Source organism: Lagenorhynchus albirostris, chromosome 5, assembly GCF_949774975.1.
Source record: "Lagenorhynchus albirostris chromosome 5, mLagAlb1.1, whole genome shotgun sequence".
In the NCBI taxonomy this organism is placed as follows: domain Eukaryota; kingdom Metazoa; phylum Chordata; class Mammalia; order Artiodactyla; family Delphinidae; genus Lagenorhynchus; species Lagenorhynchus albirostris.
The window spans coordinates 100,029,324-100,052,094 of NC_083099.1; the positions used below are offsets into that span (position 1 = coordinate 100,029,324).

Genomic DNA, 22,771 nt, shown 5'->3' on the forward strand with positions numbered 1-22,771 from the left:
GCATTGGGCTCTCAAGGGGCCTTGCAACTAAAAACTCATCATTTAGTTCTGGAAAATACTCTTTGATGATTTATTTGATGACTTTCTCCCCTCTTTTTTCTCTGTTCTCTCTTTTAGAACTTCTTATTAGGTTATTGAGCCTCCTAAAATGACTCCTTACTTTATCTTTTCTTTCCATTCTTTGTCTTTTTTGCACCTTCTGAGAGATTGTCTCTTTTTTATCTTCTTTTTATTGAGTTTTCCATTTCTACTATTCTATTATTATTTTCCAAGAACTCATTTTTTTTGTTATTTTTCAAGTAGTATTCTTGTCATATTCATGAAAGTAATACATTCTCTCTTATCTCTTTGAAGCTACTCTAATAGTTTTTTGAAATGTTCTCCCTAAATAGTCTTCTTCTAATCTGCTTTTTTTTGTTTATGTTCCATAATTCTAATGTTTTGATCTTCAAATACTTGGTGATCTTTTGCTATCTTCTCATATGTATGAGTGAACACTATAAAGCTGATTGGAATTTTGTTACATGTGTGAGGCTTGTCAAAAGTGATCTTCAGTCTAGTGTATCTAGCTAAGCCGTTTCCTTGAGAATTTCTGATGTTAATACCTTTAGGTCTTTTCTCTTAGTCTGGTCTGACTCCTCAAAGTTGACTTGCTGTCTCCTACCCATTGCCAGTGTCTTCTAGGAGAAATAGGAGAAGGCAGAAGACGGTTATAACCTTCAGTATGAAACTTTCAGTTACTCCTCATTTTCAGGTCAGCATGCCAACATACAGTTGTGCTTGGTGTTCTCCAGTCCAGGGATACTATTTGACTCTCTGCAAAGAATGAAACTTCAATCTTCTTTTGGGGCAAGGATGTATAACTGTCTTCTCCTTTCTGTCTCACTTCATCCTTATTTCCAATTTCCATCAATTTCTGAGCCTTTGAGGGGATCTGCAATGTAAATTAGGATGCTTTCCAGCTTTCTCCAGTGCTAGCTTAGAATTCCGCTTTCTCAGGTCTGTTAAGTTATTCAACATTCATCAGATATTTGGCTTCCAAAATCTGGTTGCCATTTTTGTCGCTCCCGTTTTTTTGGGTTAAATGGCTTTAAACAAAAGTCTCTTTACTGTCAGTGAGATCTGAAGAGGGGATGAAACTAAGTGTGTGTTCAATCCTTGGTCTTTCATTGGAATACTCATATGCATAGTTTATAAAATTCTTATATTAAAACCTGGAAGCATTATTAACTTTTCACATACAGATAAAGTGATACAATGAATAAGTTTCATTAGTCACATGAGAGGATTTCATTTTATAAATATCTCTCTTTACCTCTGCAATGGTTTCTGTATATTCTCTGGTGGTTTTAAAAAATATTTCATAGTCTACTCATGGGTTCTTGTCTTTGGCTGTAGTGCATAGGTAATTATTGAGAATCCTTCCAAAAGAGAATGGAATCATGGCACAAAATGTGTCATTTAATGTTTTACCCACAATTTTTCAACCGTAAACTTAATAAGATTAAATTGGTCCAAAATGAACCACAGGCCTTCTGGTTTATCATGCTAGGAAATTTCAGAATTTTGCAAGGAAAATGAAGAGATATAAGTTCAGAACATCCTTCACAGATTTACAGAAAAACTTTTGGCTAATAAGTTAACAGTTATAGGCACAGACTAGTCTCCTATATTTATTGCTACCTATTTTGCAGTATAGGTTTTCCCCTCTTTTCAAATCCAGAGAGACAAGTTAGGAGCATCAAAAATGTAAACTATTTACTGTTACATAGACATTATGAACAAAGGATCTCCTACTCAAAACCAAACTGATATACTTTTAAATCTACATACTAAGTTTCTTCCTCTACTAAATGGAGAAGTTAGGTAAAAGGGTAAATTTAACATTTTTTGAGTGCTTTCTTACGGTAGGCACTTTAACACATGCAGTATTTCATTTAATCTGTATGGCAATTTTTGAAATTTTATTTTTTAATTTTACAGATGAAGAAAATTATTTTTATAAGATAATTAGAGACATTAGTTAATAATTAATAAGTAGTGGAATAAATCTGCTAGACTTGAAAGCCCAAGTGCTTTTTACTACTATTCCACGCTGCCCACATAAAATGGGGATACTACTACTTACTTTGCAGAAAATTGTTGTAAAGGTTACATAAAATAATATGGTAACACAAGGGCACAAAAATTTTTCCTATAAAGTATCCTTCTTACAAAGACTTGGGAGGTAAGATGCAAAGATAATGGATCAGAAAAGTCAAAGACACAAAAATTAGGTAAGACCAGAGTTGGCAAGTGGCACTGTGATGTTGGATCGTTACTGACACCTAGTGGCCTCATTGTTACAGACAAAATACCCCCCCCCCAAAAAAAGAGATTTACAATTTAAAATTCAGATGACCATCAACCTATTTTCAGTAAGTTACTGTGCTTTGAATTACTATATTATGAGCAATTGTGGTGTTTCCATCCATGCTATATCTCCACTGTGAACAATAATAAGCACTTGTAAAATAAGAAGTAAAGGCTGAAAATATGCTTCTAGTGTCTTCTCTATAATGTTCCTCTGTAACCTACCTGTTTTATGTGGGAATCAGTCCCAGAGTGGTCACTTTGACCACTTCTTTGCACAGTCTAGGAAATGAAGTTGGTGTGTTCACAGAAAAATCCCACTAGCTCTTCTGAGAACTACTAGAGGTTCTCAGTTAAGTTTCACTTAATTGTAAAATATAACTAGAAGGTTCTTTGCAGTTTAATGGTAGATGTCATGATGACAACACGAAAGAGAAAAAAATACAATGGTCTGTGCAGTTACCTAAAACACCACATTTTACTAATAACACATAGAAATATTTATCAGAAGTACATTTAGTACTTTGAACCAAAGAAATACTATGTCTCTTTATGTATGGACAAGCAGGCTACTCTTAGATCCACTATGACATACAGAAGAGAAAAAACCCCACAAATAACTGGAATTGAGAGGGTTGTGTAGAAGAAATTAAATTTATAGCCACAAGACTACGGCTAGAATTTATAATCTCTTGTTATTTCACCCTTGTTCAGGGCAGGGAGATTCTAATAGAAATCATCCTCAATTGTCTTGCTCAAAAATGGAAATTTTTTGGCCTGATCTTCAAGGGTCCTGTAATAAGAAGGACCTATAGAACTTGGTTTCATTCACATTCACATTTTGTTGCTCTCTGTGGGTCACTGTGCTTCAATCCATTCCTGTGTCTAGTAGACAATGTAACCTTAGGAAAAATGATATATCTTAATTTATGATAGCTATTGTGATGAATAACAAATAGAACTGTGATTACAAAACATTAATAGAATACCAGCATATATAATACTAAATATGAGTATTAAAAGTTGTAAAAACACGCCATGAATAAATGGAGCTACATATGGTGTATAGCATGATTCTTGAACGATACATACCATGAAGATTTATTTTTAGTTATTGACAGTAAGGTCTAAAATTTGTCCCAAACTTCAAATGTGCTTCTATTACTAGATCTGACAGAAATTTGTTGCCATAAATTAAAATTATTTTCTAGAGATGTCATGCATGTTGATGTAAGCACTTTATTTAAATAAATCCTTTACAAAAATGTAATTGAAGTAAATGGAGCAAAGTATTGGATACTTACTGTATTGTTTTTTCTGATCGCAGAAATAAATGGAAACAAGAGGAAGAAAGGCAGTGATATAACAAAAATAAAATGTAAAGAAGGAAAGAAAACTTGAATGGAAGGGAAATAAAGGCTGAAGATGCACAGTATTTTGTGATGTACCTTGAAGCCAGTCTACACCTTCTTGTAATCCTTCTCCTTTTATGGCATCACTAGCACTGCAATAAAATCCATAAAAAAAATCCATTTCATTACATCATGAAACTACAAGAATAAATACTTACAATTTTGCCATATAGCAAATTAATATATTCTACTAACATATCTGAGCAAAACTGGCTAAGCACTGAAACTGAATATATATAGGATATAAAAGTCTAAGTGTTCAGGAGCAAGACATGAGAAAATTATTCATAATTTATATGGACATTTGGAAAAGTGTATCACTAAAAAGTTACTATTCTAGGAATATTACTCAGACTGGCATTAATGAAACATACACTTTGAGTTATTGTCCCAGTAGCAGAAAAGCGTTATAGAATACACCACCCTACCAGCCCCAATGATTCAACAGCATTTATTTATTAGAAATGCTATACTTCGGTTGTAATTTAGCCATAGGATGGAGTGACTTTATTTGACATGAAGTTTGATATCTAAAAGGCATAAACCTGTAATTGTAACTTTGGTAAACTAGTAGAATAAAAAAATTCCAGGAGATTTCAACCACAGTTTTTTATTTATTGGCTTCAAAAACCTGGATAGGTTGTTTAACTCTTCTGCCTTCAGTTTCTGCCTCTGTAAACTGGGGGAATATCACCATTGGCCTCAGGTGATTATTGTAAGAATTAAATATTTGAGATATGGATATAAAACACTGAACACAGGGTCTTTTCATTGTCTTTCCATTCTTGAGAGTAAACCTAAATCCTTACTGTGACATTATTTTATAAATAATAAAAACTTATATAAACTAAAATAATAAAATGCAGAAGATTTTTAGGGTATCAAATAATCCTTTTCAAAGACACAGACTAATAGCTTCTCATAACATGTTACTGATATAGTTATTTCCTTTCAAAATATAATCGTATAATAACAATTAGTATACATAATTAGATTTTCTGAATGATTAGGGTTCCTTTTAGTGTGCTGAAGCATGATTTTAAAATGTACTCAATTACCTTAAAGCTGTTAATTGGATTCTAATCAAAACAGAAATTACTTCCAAGGAATTACTTGTTAGACTAAGAATATGACTTATCATAAAATTATTTTAAAATAGGAAGACAGAAACAAACAGCATAAGATACACAATTATTCAAAGCAAACTATGGATTACCTATATTAATGGCAAAACATCAGTAACTGAAATACTTATATCAAGTAAGATCAATGTATTGATTTTATCACAAACTTCTAGTCCCAAACAAGAGTACAGTACCATGAAGAAATCCTTCCCCGTTGGTGGAGGTGTCACTACCTCACTAAAAACCCTGCATCTTTTCCTAATAATTCCCAAATGTTTAAATCCTACTTTCCTTTCAAATAAATCATAAGACTTGTACTTGGAATAAAAGCCAAAGTCTTTACCATTTCCTACAAGGCCCTATGTGACATGGCCCCTGGTTATTTCTCAGTGGCCTCATCTACAATTTCCCCCTAGATCTCTGTTCCAGCCAGCATGGACTTCTTGCTGTTCCTAGAAAACACCGGGCACATTCTCATCCAAGAGCCTTTTCACTTGCTGGCCTCTCTATCTGGAAAGTTATTCCTCTAAACCTTTGTGTGAACTGCTCCCTGACTTCAATTAGATCTCAGAGAGGGACCACATTCATTATTCTTTCTCTTACTATTCTACTTCATTTTTTTTCATCCTCCCAACTGACATTTTATACATCTATTTACCTGTTTTATTATCTGTCTCCCTCACAAGATAGTAAAAAAAGCAAATACATACATATATCACACCAGGGACTTAGTCAAAGAACACACTGGAAGAACAATAACATAATCAGACCTGAAAATCAGAGTTGACTATATGTTTAGTACACTGGTCAAAAATAAACCAAAAAATTTTTCCTTTAATTTTCCAGACTATATTTCTCTATGAGCTTTTCTTTACTGACCAAATTTACTTGTACCTAAGACAAGAGAGATGCAATATTTTATCTCTGCATCACTGAGTGCTACTTTCTTTCTCTAAAATTAATGGATAAATGTATTTTTAATTTCATACATGCTTTAAAAACATTGCAAAAGATAAAAACAAACTTAACAAGTGAAACACTAATTGGAACTTAGTGAGATGTCCAGTTTGAATTAAGGAGAAGTCAAAATTTTAGATAAATTCAAAAGAAAAACTTGGTATTCTTCTATAAGTTGTGTAATATAGAAACTGGCAATATGTTATAAGTCCATATCCTTTTAGCATCAGGTATTACTTTTTTCTCTCACTAAAAAATATTCAGGTGTCACAATAAATCTGTTAAAATTCAATTACTAATTATTTTAAGTAGAAAGAGATTCTTCCATTTGTAAAATTAATTTCTACTTCGAAATTAAGAGGACTGCATCTTTTACTAATTAGACCTATGTTTTGAATGTTGTACTTTCTATCAAAGTAATCACAACACTTAATGCAAAAATTAAAAATTATTCTACTTCAGATGTTATCAATTTAAGTATGATATACAAAAATACAAAGGTTCTATCTCAAGATATTTCTCTACCCCAAGTCCCTCCTTTCTTCACCAACCAAATACCACAAAACCTCAAATTCCAACTCAAGAATCATTTAGTAAACACTGACTTTTCCTCTGATTTCCAAAGTAAGGAGGGTTTTACTTGAGATATGAAGCCTTGGGTACAGAAAAGTTTCAAGGGCTTTCTCAAGCTCTTCTCTTTTCAGCACCAAGGTTAGCTCTTAAAGTTCTTCTCTGAGCTCTACCACTTCCTTGTTTTGTGTTCAGCCTTGCTCTATAGATATCTTCTTATAAAAAGGGGAAAAATGGCAAGAGAAGGATATCTTCCAGCATGGAGAGGTAAGCAGGTGGTTAGAAGGAAGGTTAATTTAACATAAGGTAGTGGTAGGCTTTAAAATACTAATATATAACTTCTGGTTATCCTTGTTGGAATATTTGGTAGAAAGGCACACTGGAGTTAAATATATTAGCAAGAAACTGCTTTCCAAATAAACAACGTATAATAATTTCAGACACTAATTATTTAAGAGTTCAACCTTATTAGTATGTCCAAATAATATTAATTTTTGCATTTCTATTTATTCATATCAACAAATACTTATTGTGTATCTACTAAGTAGCAGGTACCATTACTATTCTGGGGGTTACAGAGTAAACAAAATCAATGAAATCCCAGCTCTCATGGTACTAATGCACTAGTGTAGGAAGACAGACTATAAAACAAAAAATAAAAGAAGAAGGGGTCATACGGAAATACAAAAGTAAAGCAAAGTAAGGAAAAAACAAGAGATGGGGGTAAGGTATAGTGATGTTTCAGAGTTATTAAGAGAGGTCTCTTTCCTGAAGGAAGTGCAATAACAAGCAGGAAAATTATTTTAAAGAATGATTCCGACAATGGGAGTAACAAGTACAAGCACCTTGAGGTGGGACTGTGGTTGGCTGATTCAATGTGCAGAAGGATATCAGTGTGGCTGAACTTGGGTGAGTAAGTGGGTTGTTTAAGTTGTTCTTTTAAAGAGTTGTTTTTATTTGTCTATCCCTGAAAAGATTTGAAAAGGTTTTAACAGTAATATATTAATGAATACCTGCAAGCCACGATTCTATAAAACAAAATCTTTACCTTACATCCTAGCACTTATAAAGTGAGCTTGGAAAAAACCCTTAAAGTTTGGAGATTTTTTTCAGAATGATAAAATGAAAAGTAAATATAAAACTTTACCAAATATGCCATGGTTTATCTTTGATGTTCTCTAAACACAGCAATTGAGACACTTTTACAGATGTCACTGCATCTCTAAGATCCATTTTGTTCGCAAAGAATAAAATTGGTATTCGGCGGTGCTTAATATCTAAAAGAGAAAATAAGGCTATCATCACATTTCCAGCTTTTTGGGTTATCTTCTCCCAAATCCTTAAAACTGTAATCCAATGAAATTGTTTTCCAATCACTTCTTCCCATATCACACATACATAAACATTTAAAGACATATACTGTGAAGCATGTATTTGAGTGACAGGAGAATTTTAAAAATACCTCTTCTTAAGATTATCTGCCCTCTGGTTGGAACTGTAAACTAAAGATGGATGAGGTGGGAGTGGGGGGCTCATTAAACAGTTACTGAACAGCACCTAGAAAAGGGTCACACATTTTGGGTTTCATTTTTACTGTCAAAAAAAAAAGAGGTCAACTTCAAACAGAAGTAGGAGTATAAAATGGATCCTGGTTTTATATTTTAGTTGCAGCATTATAAGTAACCTAGATACTTTAACAAGATGTTTTTACCTTGTTACAATTTTGGGAGCATTTTTTTTTTACTTTTGAATACATAATACATTTAAATAGTTCAAAATTCAGAAGAGACAAAATTGTATGCAGCAAAAGAATCTCCTCCCTCCCACCTTTGTCCTAGTCCATACACCTGTCCTCTCTACAAGAGGCAACCCATATCATCATCTGTTTCTTGGCATCCTGGCATCTTTTTATGAATATTTTACATATTTGAAAACAATTATTATATATTATTCTTACAGCAGACTATTCTCATTATTTTACACCTTTTGCTTTTCACTTAATTTCATAGCTTGGAGATTATCCCATATCAGTACATACAGAGAGCAGTTTCATCATTATTTTAACGGTTGTGAATGTCCTGTCTTTCAGTACTACGTACCATAATTTATGTATCTAGTACCCAACTGAGATATATTTGTATTGTTGCCAATATTTACAACTATAAGCAATGTTATAATGAATAAACTTGTACATACAAAAATTTGTACAGGGGCCAGAACATCTATAGGATAAATCTGAGAAGTGGAGTTGCTGGGTCAAAGGATATGTAAATTTCTAATTTAAAAATTCTCCCATAGTTTCTTCCACTGCTGTAATAGTGTAATTTTTATATTTAAATATTTAGTCCAGCTGGAATTTATCCTGGAGCAGAGAATTTCAGAGTAGATAAAAAAGTAAGATATGAAGTAAGATATGAAGTTTACAAGAAGCACACTTTGAACATAAGGACACAAACAAGTTGAAAGTAAAAGCCTTGCAAAACATATTATGCGTATGCTTAGGTGTAAGAGAGCTGGCATGGCTACACCAATATTAGACAAAGTAGTATTCAATATACAAAGGTATTAGCAAAGAAAAAGAAAGGCATTTAAAAATTATAAAAAGGTGAAGCAATCAAGAAAACAAAACAATTTTAAGTGTGTATCTAAGAGACAAGCTTCCAAATACATAAAGCAAAATTTGAGAGTATTAAAGGGAAATCAAATAAATTCACAATCATAGTGGACACTTCAACACCCCTCTTTTAGAAATTGATAGACAAGTAGACAAAAAAAAAATCAGTAAGATTGTGGGAGATGTGTGATTGTTTTCCACAGGACTGAATGAGGAAGCAACTTTGGGTGGCATCTGTGGGAGGAAAAGGCTCCCTGTCCACACCCCCTGACATCTGATGCCTGGCTGTGCTGCTGCTTGTCCCAGATGATTATCTTAAACCGCAGCACAGAGCCTTCATTTCCCGGACTGTCCCCAGGCAGTTTATTCTCTACTCTCTCAGGTGCAAAATGGAGTTCACTTCCTCTCACGGGCACACCAAAATCACAACTGTTTGCAGAACAGCCATCAATGAAAAAGACCAGAATATATCAGAAAGGATATTCTACAACTAAATACATAAAGAAGGAATCACAATACGATGGGTAGGAGGGGTGGAGTAGAGATATAATCGAATCCCATACCCCTGGGTAGGCGAGCCACAAATGAGTGAATAATTACAACTGCAGAGGTTCTCCCAAAGGAGGGACAGATCTGAGCCCCATGCTAGGCACCTGAGCCCAGGGGTCCTGCACTGGGAAGATGAATCCCCAGAGCATTTGTCTTAGGAGGCCAGCAGGGCTCACTTTTGGAAGACCCAGAGAACTGGGAGAAATAGAGACTTCACTCTTAAAGGGTGCACACAAACTCTCATGGGCTTCAGGACTCTGGGCAGAAGCAGTAATTTGATAGGAACCTGGGTCAGACCTACTTGCTGATCTTGGAGAGGTAAAGCTCACCCTGGGGACAAAGACACCGGAGGCAGCCACTTTGGGGAACTTGTTGTACCACGTGGACACTGGTGCCAGTAAGCTCATTTTGGAATCCTTCTCTAGCTTATCTCAGCCTTGCCCTGCCCAGACCCTGCTCTGGGACTGGCTGGGCCCTGGCCCTGCCCATTAGTGGGTGAACACAAGCTTCAAGACACCCTGGGCCCCATACCCAACTGTGTCAGGAACCGGCCCCACCCACCAGCGATTCAACACCTGCTATGGGACCCCTGGGCTCTGCAACCAGAACCCAGGACTTGGCTCTTCCTGCCAGTAGGCCAGCACTAGCTCCAGGATGTGGCTTCAGCCACCAGCGGGCAGGCAACAGCCCCAGGATCTCCTGGACCCTGACTCCGCCCACCAGTAAACCAGCTGTAGCCCTAGGGCCTCTTGAGTTTATGCAGTCAGCTACCTCGAGAGCTGATCCTGCCAACCAGTGGCCATCAGCCTCCACACAAAGCAGGACCTGGCAACCAATGAACCAGGAGCCAACCAGGCCTACGAAACTACCCACACAGTTAGCCCGACACAACAGAAGGACCCATACAGCCTCATAGAGGGGGAACCCTGAAGCATATAGCTCTGGTGACAAGAGAGGAGCGTACTGTTGAGACATAAGACATCTCTTACAAAAGGCCACTTCTTCAAGGTTGGTGAATATAACCAACCTATCAGATACACAAAAATAAAAACAGAAAGTTAGGGAAAATGAAGTGACAGAACAACATGTTCCAAACAAAAGAACAAAATAAAACTCCAAAAGAAGAACTAACTGAAGTGGAGCAAGGAAGTCTACTTGAGAAGGAGCTTAGGGTAGTGATCATAAAGATGATCAAAGAACTCAGAAGAAGAATGGATGCACAGAGAGAGAAATTAGAAGTTTTTAACGAAGAGTTACAAAATATAAAGAACAACCAGAGATGAAGAATACAATAACTGAAATGAAAAATACACTAGAAGGAATCAATGGTAGACTAAATGATACAGAGGAACAGATCAGTGATCTGGAAGACAGAGTAGTGGAAACCACTGATGTGGAACAGAAAAAAGAAAACAGAATGAAAAAACATGAGAACAGTTTAAGAGATCTCTGTGACAACATCAAGCACACTAACATTTGCATTATGAGGGTACCAGAAAAAGAAGAGATAGAGAAAAGGCCTAAGAACATATTTGAAGGCCTAATAGCTGAAAAACTTCCCTAACCTGGGAAAGGAAACAGACATCCAAGTCTAGGAAATACGAAGTTCCATACATGACTAACTCAAAGAGGAGCACATCAAGACATTGTAATTAAAATGGCAAAAATTAAAGATAAAGAGAGAATATTAAAAGCAGCAAGAGACAAGCAATGAGTAACATACAGCAGAAGTCCCATAGGGCTATCAGCTGACTTTTCAGCAGAAACTCTGAAGGCTAGAAAGGAGTGGCAGGATATATTTAAAGTGATAAGGTGAAAGACCTACAACCAAGAATATTCCACCCTGTAAAGTTCTCATTCAGATCTGATGGAGAAATCAAAAGTTTCACAAACAAGCAAAAGCTAAAAGAGTTCAGCACCACCAAAACAGCTTTACAAGAAATATTAAAGGAACTTCCCTAAGTGAACAAGAAAAAGACACAATGAGAAAGATGAAAAGCATGAACGGAAAAAGCTCATCAGTAAAGGCAAATGTATAGCAAAGATAAGAAACCATCTATGCACAAAGGTAGTAGAAGGTTAAAAGACAAAAGTAGTAAAATTATCTATATCCTCAATAAGCAGTTAAGGGATACACAAAACAATTAGATGCAAAATATGATATCAACAACAGTAATCACGAGGGGAGGAGAGTAAAAATGCAGGCTTGTTAAAATGCATTTGAAAGTAAGATATCAGCAACTTAAAACAAATATACATATATGCATATACATACATACATATATACCTCATGATAACCACAAACCCAAAATCTATAATAGATATACACCCAAAAAAAGAAAAGGAGTCTAAATATAACATTAAGAGAGTCATCAAATCACAAGAGAACAAAAGAAGAAAGGAACAAAAAAGAGATATGAAAATAACCTAAAACAATGAATAAAATGTCAATAAGAACATATATTATCAATAATTACTTTAAATGCAAATGACTTAAGTGCTCCACTCAAAAGACATAGAATGGCTGAATGGATACAAAAAGAAGACCTGTACATATGCTGCCTACAAGAGACTTACTTCAGATCTAAAGGCACACACAGGCTGAAAGTGAGGGAATGGAAAAAGGTATTCCATACAAAAATGGAAATCAAAACAAAGCAAGGAAAGCAATATTTATATCAGACAAAATAGACTTCAAAATGAAGACTGTTATAAGAGACAAAGAAGGACATTACATAATGATCAAGGAATCAATCCAAGGAGATATAACAATTGTAAATATGTATGCACCCGACATAGAAGCAGTTAAATACATAAAGCAAATATTGACAGATGTAAATATAGAAACTGACAGTAACACAATAATAGTAGGGGTCTTTAAGTGCCCCTTCCATCAATGGACAGATCATTCAGAAAGAAAGTCAATACGGAAACACTAGCCTTAAAAGACACATTAGATCAATGGACTTAATACATATATACACGACATTCCACCCAAAAGCAGGAGAATACACATTCTTTTCAAGTACACAAGAAACATTCTCCAGGATAAATCACATGTTAGGCCTCAGTAAATTTATGAAAACTTAAATCATATCTAGCATATTTTCCAACTACAATGTTATGAGACTAGAAATCACTACAAGAAAAAAAAATTGCAAAAAACAGAAACACATGGAGGCTAAACAATATGCTACCACCCAACTGATGGATCACTGAAGGAATCAAAGAGGAAATCAAAAAATACCTGGAGACAAATGAAAATGAAAACACAAGGATCCAAAATCTACGTGACACAACAAAAGCAGTTCTAACAGGTAAGTTTATATTGATACAAGCTTACCTCAGGAAACAAGAAAAATCTCAAATAAACAACCTAACCTACCACCTAAAAGAATTAGAAAAAGAAGAACAAAGCTGAAAGTTAGCAGAAGGAAGGAAATAGTAAAGATCAGAGCAGACATAAATGAAATAGAGACTAAAAAGGCAACAGAAAATATCAATGAAACTAAAAGTTAGTTCTTTGAAAGATAAACAAAATTGATTCACCTTTAGCCAGACGCATTAAGAAAAAAATGAAGAGGGCCCAAATCAATAAAATAAGAAATGAAAAAGGAGAAGTTAAAACCAACACCATAGAAATACAAAGGATCATAAGAGACTACCATGAGCAACTATATGCCAATAAAATGGATAACCTGGAAAAACTGGACAAATTTCTAGAAATGTACAGTCTCCCAAGACTGAGCCAAGAAGAAATAGAAAATATAAACAGACCAATTACCAGTAATAAAATTGAGTCAGTAGTAAAAAAAAAAAAAAAATCCCAACAAATATAAATCTAGGACCAGGTGGCTTCACAGGTGAACTTTATCAAATATTTAGAGATGAATTAACACCAATCTTTCTCAAACTATTCCAAAATGTGCAGAGGAAGGAACGCTTCCGAACTCATTCTATGAGGTTAGCACCACCCTAATACCAAAACCAGACAAAGATATCACACACACGCGTGCACACACACACACACACACACACAATTACAGGCCAATATCACTGATGAACATACATGCAAAAGTCCTCAACAAAATATTAGCAAACTAATGCAACAATACATCAAAAGAATCATGATCAAGTGGGATTCAACCCAGGGATGAAAGGATTTTTCAATACCAACAAATCAATCATTGTGATACACCACATTAACAAGTTCAAGAATAAAAACCATATGATCATCTCAATAGATACAGAAAAAGCTTTGAAATAAATTCAGTATTCATTAATGATTATAAAACTCTCTAGAGGGTGGGTACAGAGGGAACATACCTCAACATAATAAAGGCCACATATGACAAGTCCACATCTAACATCATATTCAATGGTGAAAAGCTGACAGCATTTCCTCTAAGATCAAGAACAAGACAAGGATGCCCACTCTCACCAATTTCATACAAAACAGTTTTGGAAGTCCTAGCAACAGTAGTCAGACAAGAAAAAGAAATAAAAGGAATCCAAATTGGAAAGGAAGAAGTAAAACTATCACAAGGATCTGTTTGCAGATGGCATGATCCTATACATAGAAAATCCCAAAGATGCACCCCCAAAACTACTAGAGCTCATCAGTGAATTCAGTAAATTTTCAGGATACAAAATTAATATAAAGAAATCTGTTGCATTTCTATACACTAACAACGAACTATCAGAAAGAGAAAACAAGGAAACAATTCCATTTACAATTGCATCAAAAAGAATAAAATATCTATGAATAAACCTACCTAAGGAGGTAAAAGACCTATACTCAGAAAACTATAACACACTGATGAAAGAAACTGAAGATAACATAAACAGGTGAAAAGATACACTGTATTCATGGATTGCAAGAATTAATATTGTTAAAATGACCATAATACCCAAGACAAAATACAGATTCAGTGCAATCCCTGTCAAAATACCAATGGCATTTTTCACAGAACTAGAACAAATAATTTAAAAATTTGTATGGAAGCACAGAAGACCCTGAATAGTCAAGACAATCTTGGGAAAGAAGAACAGAACTGGAGGAGTCATGAGCCCTGATTTCAGACTATACTGCAAAGCTACAATAATCAGAACAGTATAGTACTGGCAAAAAAACAGACACATGGATCAGTGGAAGGATCCACTGATCCTTGTGATACACCACATTAGGACAGAGTGCCCAGAAATAAACACATGCACTTATGGTCATTTAATCTAAAACACAGGAGGCAAGAATATACAACGGAGAAAAGACAGTCTGTTCAATAAGTGGTTCTGGGAAAACTGGACAGCTACATGTAAAAGAATGAAATTAGAACATTCTCTAACACTATATCTAAAAATAAACTCAAAATTGATTAAAGCCTACCTGAAATCATAAAACTCTTAGAAGAGAAAACAGGCAGAACACTCTTTGACATAAATTGTAGCAATATTTTTTTGGATCTGTCTCCTAAATCAAAGGAAATAAAAGCAAAACTAAACAAGTGGGACCTAATTAAAGTTAAGAGCTTTTGCACAACAAAGGAAACCAGTGACAAAAATGAAAAGACAACCTACTGAATGGCAGAACTTATTTGCAAATGATATGACCAATAGGGGTTAATATCCAAACTATATGAACAGCTCATACAACTCAACATCAAAATAACAAACAACCCAATTAAAAAATGGTCAGAAGATTGAACAGACATTTTTCCAAAGAAGATATACAGCTCACCAACAGGTACATGAAAAGATGCTCAACATCATTAATCATCTGAGAAATGCAAATTAAAACTGCAATGAGATATCACCTCACACCTGTCAGAATGGCTATCATCAAAAAGAACACAAATAACAAATGTTGGTGTGTATGTAGAGGAAAGGAAACCCTTGTAAACTGCCGGTTGGAATGTAAATTAGTGCAGCCACTATGGAAAACAGTATGGAGGTTTTTCAGAAAACTAAAAATAGAACTGTCATATGAGTCGGCAATTCCACTCTTGGGTATTTATCAAAAAAAAAACCCCAAACACTAATTCGAAATGATATATGCACCCTAGTGTTCATAGTTGTCAAGATATGAAAGCAACCTATGTGTCCATCAGCAGATGAATGGATAAAGAAGATGTGGTACGTATATACAATGGCATACTACTCAGCCATGAAAAAGAATTAAATATCACCATTTGCAACATGGATGGACTTGAAGGGTATTACGCTGAGTGAAATAAGTCAGACAGAGAAAGGCAAATACTGTATGATATCACTTATATGTGGAATCTAAAAAATACGACAAGCTAGTGAATATAACATAAAAGGAACAGACTCGCAGATGTAGGGCACAAACTAGTGGTCACCACTCAGGAGAGGGAAGGGTGGAGGAGCAAGGTAGGGGTAGGAGATTAAGAGGTTCAAACTACTATGTATAAAATAAATGAGCTACAAGAATATATTGTACAACACAGGGAATACAACCAATATTTTATATTAACTATAAATGGAACATAACTTTAATATATTGTGAATCACTATGCTGTACACCTGAAACTTATATGATATTGTATTAACACATCAACTATACCTCAATAAAGAAAGGATGTGGAAGAAGTGAATAACACTATCAACTGACATTTATAGAACTCTTCAGCCAAGAACAGCAAGATATACATTCTACGTAATTGCAGATGGAACATTCACCACACTCAATCGTATATGTTAGGCCATATATTTCTAAGAATAAAAATCATGCAGAATAGGTTCTTTGATCACATGGAATTAAATCAGAAATCAATCACAAAAATATACCTAGAAAATTCCCAAATATTTGGGAAATTAAATAATAATACACTACTAAATAATCCAAGCATCAAAGAAGAATTTACAAGGTTAAGCCTGGAAAATACTTTGAGCCAAATAATAAAGAAAAGAAATATATCAAAATTTGTGAGATATAGCTAAATACTCAGAAAATATGTATTACTTTAAATGCTTTTACTATAAAACAAAGGTGTAAAATGCTTTATTAGAAAAGAAAGGTGTAAAATCAACAATTTCCACTTACATCTGAAAAAGATTCAATTTAAATACAGAAAGTTCATAATAAAAACGGAAGTTCTTAATAAAAAGAGAGCAGAAATTAATGAAGTTTAAAAAAGACACACCCACAGAGGAAAATACCAAAACCTAAAGCTGGTTCTTGGAAAATTAATAAAACCATAAACTCTTTAAAAGATGGAGCAAGAAAAACGGGAGGAAACATAAATTGCCAATATTAGAAATGAAAGAAGATATGTATATCATACAGGTCTTACAGACATTAAAATGATAATGAGAGGATGTTACAAACAATTTTATGCCAATAAATTTCACAACTTAGATAAATTAACAAATTAACAAATTCAGTCACAAATTACCGAAAGTGACGCAAGAAGAAATACAGAACTTTAATAGCCTTACATCATTTAAAGAAACTGAATTTATAATTCATGCCCCCAACATACAGACAAAATCCTGACCCAGATGGCTTCATTGGTAGATTCTATTTTAATGTTTAAGTAAGAAATAATATCAATTCTACACAAATCCAAAAGATAAAAAAATAGAGGAGGAGTAAATACTCTTCAAGTCATTTTATGAGGTCTCTACAGCCCTAATACAAAATCGGGGGGGGGGCATTGCAAGATAGGAAATGACAAAATGGAATGCATTATGCTAAGTGAAATAAGTCAGAGAAAGACAAATATCATATGATCTCACTTACATGTGGAATCTGAAGAAAACAAAACACAACAAACCGATAGATGCAGAGAAGAAACTGGCTGTTGTCAGAGGCGGCTGGGGTGGAGGGAGCTTGAGATGGGTGAAAGGGTCCAAAAAACACAAACTTCCAGTCATCAAATAATTCATGAGATGTAATGTATAGCATGGTGACTACAGTTAGTAATACTGTATTGTGTATTTGAAAGTTGCTAAGAACAGATCTTAAAAGTTCTCATCCCATGAAAAAAACCCTATGTGTTGTAAAAAAAAAAAAATGTTAACTAGACTTATTATAGTGATAATTTCATAATACAGTTGACCCTGGCACAATGTGGAGGTGGGGCTCCGAACCCTGCACAGTCAAAAATCTGTGAATAACTTCGTTGCCGACCCTCTGTATCTGCGGTTCCACATTCGTGGATTCAATCAACTTCGAATCATGTAGTACTACTGTAGCATTATTTGAAAAAAATCTGCATATAAGCGAACCTGTGCAGTTCAAACCCCAGTTGTTCAAGGAGCTAACTGTATATACAAATATCAAATCATTATGCTGAATAACTGAAACTGATATAATATTATATGTGAATTATATCTCAAAAATATGTTCACACCAGCTTTATTCATAATTGCCCTGAACTAGAAACAGCCCAGATATTAATCAACAAGAGACTGGATAAGCAAACTGTGGTATATTCATATAATAGAATATTACAAAGCAAGCAAAAGGAGTAAACAAGTGATACAACAACATGGGTGCCTCCCCAAAACATTATGCTGAATGAAAAAACCTAGACAGAAATGTATGTCCCTTTCTCCTCATTTATATGAAATTGTAGAATAGGCAAAATTCTGGGGATCAAAATCAGATTAGTAGTTCCTCTGTTTCCAGGTGTGGGGTGTTGATTGGAAAGGGGCATGAAGGAACTTTTTGAGGTGATGAAAATGTTCTGTTTCTTGATTGGGAATGTAGTTACATGAGTGTATGCATTTGTCAAAATTACAGAACTATATACTTAAGATCTGAGCATTTCACTGTATTACAACTTATACTTCAATTTTAAAAAAACCTTCATATACGTTTCAGCTGAGAAATTCCTCCTTTGGGAATCTAACGGTAAAATAAATGCATCAGTAAGTACATAAAGATACATGGACAAGGCTTCAGTTGAGGAAACCAAGGTTCCCACGGTATTTAAAGCAGATTTTGCAGGAACTATTTCATTTTTTGGTCAACGTCAAAACACTTTTGGGGGAGAAAGTGGAAATATTAACAAAAAAGGGAATGTAGAATCAAGTGCCTTCTCAACCCAGATAAAAGACTAAGTTTTTAAAAGTGAAAAAGTCACATAAAAAGTACAGGCTGGATAATTTCCCCCCCAAATACTTGCATAAACTTGAGGTTGTCCAATAAAAATACCAAAGATATTATGGTTAAGCAGCAAGAATTGTTAGAAGTCCTTTTCTAAAACCACAGGTACAAAGGCCACTTAAAATGTTTTTCCATGAGTAAGGCTAAAAATGCAGAATTTCACAATACTACTGGAAAACTTACTGTGGGAAAAAAAAGAATATCTAGCAACAGGTGAATGACTGAATAAACTATGGTACATTCACAGTATGGCATATTAGGCATCATTAAAAAGAATAATTATATATATGCAATTTGACTTGAAAGGATTTCCATCATGCAGTGTTATTTGAGAAGAGGAAGATGCAGAAGAGTGTACAGAAAATGATCCCGTCTAGTAAATAACGATGACAATTCTCATAGCGCCCAACCCTGTACAGTTTGCCCTCTGTATCCGTGGACTCCACACCCACAAATTCGACCAACTGTGAATGGAAAATACGCCAGGAAAAAATTACAGAAAGTTTCCAAAAGCAAAACTTGAATTTACCATGCACTGGCATTATTTACATAGTATTTATATTTTCTTAGGTATTATGAGCAATCTAGAGATTATTTAAAGTATGTGGGAGGATGCGCATAGATTCTATGCAAATACTACACCATTTTATATAAGGGACATGAGCAACCACAGTTTTTGGTATCCTTGGGGATCCTAGAACCAATCTCCCATAGGTACCAAGGGCGACTATATGTATCTTTGGTACCTGTATATGTTTGTGTATGTATATATGATATGAAATATAGATAAAGGTATGAAAGTAAAAGTACCAAATTGTTAATACTGATATCTTCAAAGTGGGCTGGGAGTAGTTTAAAAACAGAAAAGATCTGTTTTAAAAGAATTCCCACAATAAATATCTAAGAAATGCTGTGATCACACACATACACACACACACACACACACACACACACACACACACACACACACACGTAAAAAGATGGTAACCAAAAAAATTTTAATGTGTTGAAACATCGATTTTTACTTTCTTCCTTATTCTTTGTCCATCCACATATTTTGCTATTGACACATTACTTATATAATCAGAAAAAAAGGGCATTTTCATTTTCAGGGAAATAAAAACATTGCAAAAAGCTTTGAAATTTAAAAAATATATGGTACTGCAAGTAAAGATATTGTTAATTCTGCATAATTAATATGTTTTAAAATTCAAAAATTTTAAATAGAAGATCACACAGCGTAAACAACACGTTTTGCTTACACCAAAGAACAAAACATCATACATAAACAGACCCCAAAGCACAGACATCACAGACTGAAAGACACACACATGTACCTGGATGATTCAGAAGAGTATCAAGTTCTTCTTTGGCCACAACCATTCTTAATCTATCACTACTATCAATGACAAAAATAATGGCTTGTCCTTCTCTGTATAATATAAAGAATGAGAAATATTAAAGATAAACTTGAACATTTTTCTATGTTTACTCTCCATTTGCAATTCCTAACCTGTGTATTATGTCTTCATGTCCTATGTCCATTTATACATTACAGGCTTTGGTGCTATTTCTTATTAGTTTATATGAGTAATTAATATATTAACCATGTTAGTCATATTTCATGTAAAATAATTTCTTTTCATTTGGATCATAATATGGTAAATTTAGTGACATTTCATAATTTTAAAAAATAACAAGTAAAACTATAATCCTATTACACAGATACAACCATTAATATTTTCATGTAAATCATTTTCAACATTTCCTTTGTGTACATTCATATATGAATATCTACATCTGTATTTAAATGGAATCCTGCTGTTTTATACTGCCTTTCTGAAATATATGTACATTTCCCTGATCTTTTTTTGCAGTATAGTTTGAACTACTTTTATATGAAACATTAAAGCTCTACACCAGTGTTTCTCAAATATTTTTTACCATAACCATAGTGAGAAATACATTTTACATTAAGATGCCGTTAGACACATAAGTATATGTAAATATATTTGAAATAGTCTCCTGAGACAATACTTACAAAGAGCTTTTATTTTATTCTATTTGACTTTTAAGCTGATAACCAGCCACTGCAATTGTATAAGGATTCACTTACAGATCACAGTGGCACTTCAAAAATCACTGATTTCCTTCGCATCTTTCTTTTAATGATTATAAAGTATAATGGACGTGTCATTGAATATTGTACCAAACTTCTATTTTTGCACTTCATAGGTTACTTCCAATTTTCATTACTATGAAAAACTTTGGGATAAACATCCTCCTAAATACATTTAAAAAATTTCTTGATACTTTAAGATCTGTTCTTAGGAATAAAATTTCCAGAAATACATACAAAATTTAAAGTTTTAGATAAACATTGATAAATTATCCTCTGGAAATGTTATATCAATTTATACTACTACCAGCACTTTTCCCACTCCCTTGCCAGCATGGCTCTTATCATTCTTTTCAATTTTTTACCACCCTAACAGCATATTATTTTACTTTGTATTTTGTTAATTGCTCGTTAAGTTCAATATATTTTCATATATTTATTGGACATTTATATGTGTTTTGTGACTCAGTGTAATCATAAATTAAGATTTTAAAGTTCAATGCCATTAGTAACCACATGCATATAAAAATAAAACAAATTTTTAATACCATTTTCTCCTATCATTTAAAAAATGAATGCAGATTATCACAGTCACATATTATTAGTGGAAATGGAAACTGATATAATTGGAAATACCTATCAAGAGCTTTAAAAATGTTCACTTTGAGCCAGTAATTTCATTTCTGGAATTTATACTAAGGAAACATGAAGTATGACAGAGATTTATACAGTAATATGTTAACTGAAGAACTGCTTATAATCTTCAAAAACTGAAAACAGTCTTTATGTCCAAAAATAGAGAAATGATTAAGCAAATTTGGGCACAGGAATATGAAAAAATATTAGGCTGCCATGAGAGTTACATCCTTTCTATGTTTTTCCTGATTCACCCTTATCATAAAATGTTAACTGAAAAACTATATAGTACACGGTACATACTTTAGAAGGCTACTTTCTCAATTATGTAAAGTGTATATTATATATTTCAAAATAGAAGAAACATACCCAAAAGATTAACAATGGTAAATTTATTAGTGAGATTTACAGGAAACAATGTTTAAATATGCTTTTCTATATTTTCCAAATATTAACTCCTTTCCAAATATGCACTCTTTATATTTTATGCTTTATTACTTTTTTTATATTCTAAGAGTAATATGCAAAAATTATACAATAATTAACATTACAGAGTCATACAAATGACAAACTAAACTTCCTTTATAATCTTATTCCCAAAACAAATGCTATTAATGGTACGGTATATTCTACTAAGAATTTTCTTCTCTCTCCATATATATTAAGCACATACTTTTATTAAGAATAATTTTTTTCTTCATATAATTGATATGAAAAAATGTCATTATAAATAATTCTCAACACACATTCTTTTCTGTGTATCTTTGCCCAGTAGTCCTAGTCATACTGTACTTTTCTGAAAGCAAAAATTATGCCTGCAGGGCATGAACATTTTTCATTTTAACAGATATTGATAAATTATCCAAGAAAGATGTTACATTCTCACTACAAGAGTGGCTTATTTTGCCAACAGTAGACTTAATCTTTTTAACCTCTTTCAGTCTAATAGATTAAAATGCACTTGTTCTTTCACAATTAGAAAAGTATAGAGATAGAGGAAATAAATTTACTATTACTGTAGACTTCTCAACAGTAACCATATTCGGCATTCCACCTACAATGTACCTATAATACTCCTGAATTCATTAACTTCTTCCAAAAAGATTTTGAAGAAAAAGAAGTTAAAGTCAGAAAAAAAGCTTCCTTTTTAAAGTACTATTTTTTATGCAGTATTGTTTTCCATAATTAAAATAAATGTTACATTTTTTTAAAGTAACTAAATACATTTTTTTTTAGAAAAAAGAATTGTTTACCTACTAATTGGAAGAAGAATAAAAAAATCCTATACTGAAAACTGAGGTTTCC

General features: G+C 33.6%; 1 protein-coding gene across 4 annotated transcripts in view; it reads right to left on the reverse strand.

Annotated features, from left to right (window-relative positions):
* The window catches only part of ARL6 (ADP ribosylation factor like GTPase 6), a 73,024-nt gene that overhangs the window by 23,735 nt on the left and 26,518 nt on the right, over positions 1-22,771 (reverse strand). For 3 of the 4 annotated variants that reach the window (XR_009540780.1, XM_060150734.1, XM_060150733.1), the window contains 3 exons: positions 20,049-20,143; positions 7,563-7,692; positions 3,801-3,856 (listed from right to left, as the gene is read on the reverse strand). Coding sequence is in view for 2 of the 4 variants with exons in the window: in XM_060150734.1 (XP_060006717.1) it covers positions 3,801-3,856; positions 7,563-7,692; positions 20,049-20,143 (281 nt within the window). In the remaining 2 variants the exon portion in view is untranslated. Of the gene's footprint in view, positions 1-605; positions 681-3,800; positions 3,857-7,562; positions 7,693-20,048; positions 20,144-22,771 lie in introns of all 4 variants that reach the window. The other variant, XR_009540781.1, reaches the window with a different exon arrangement.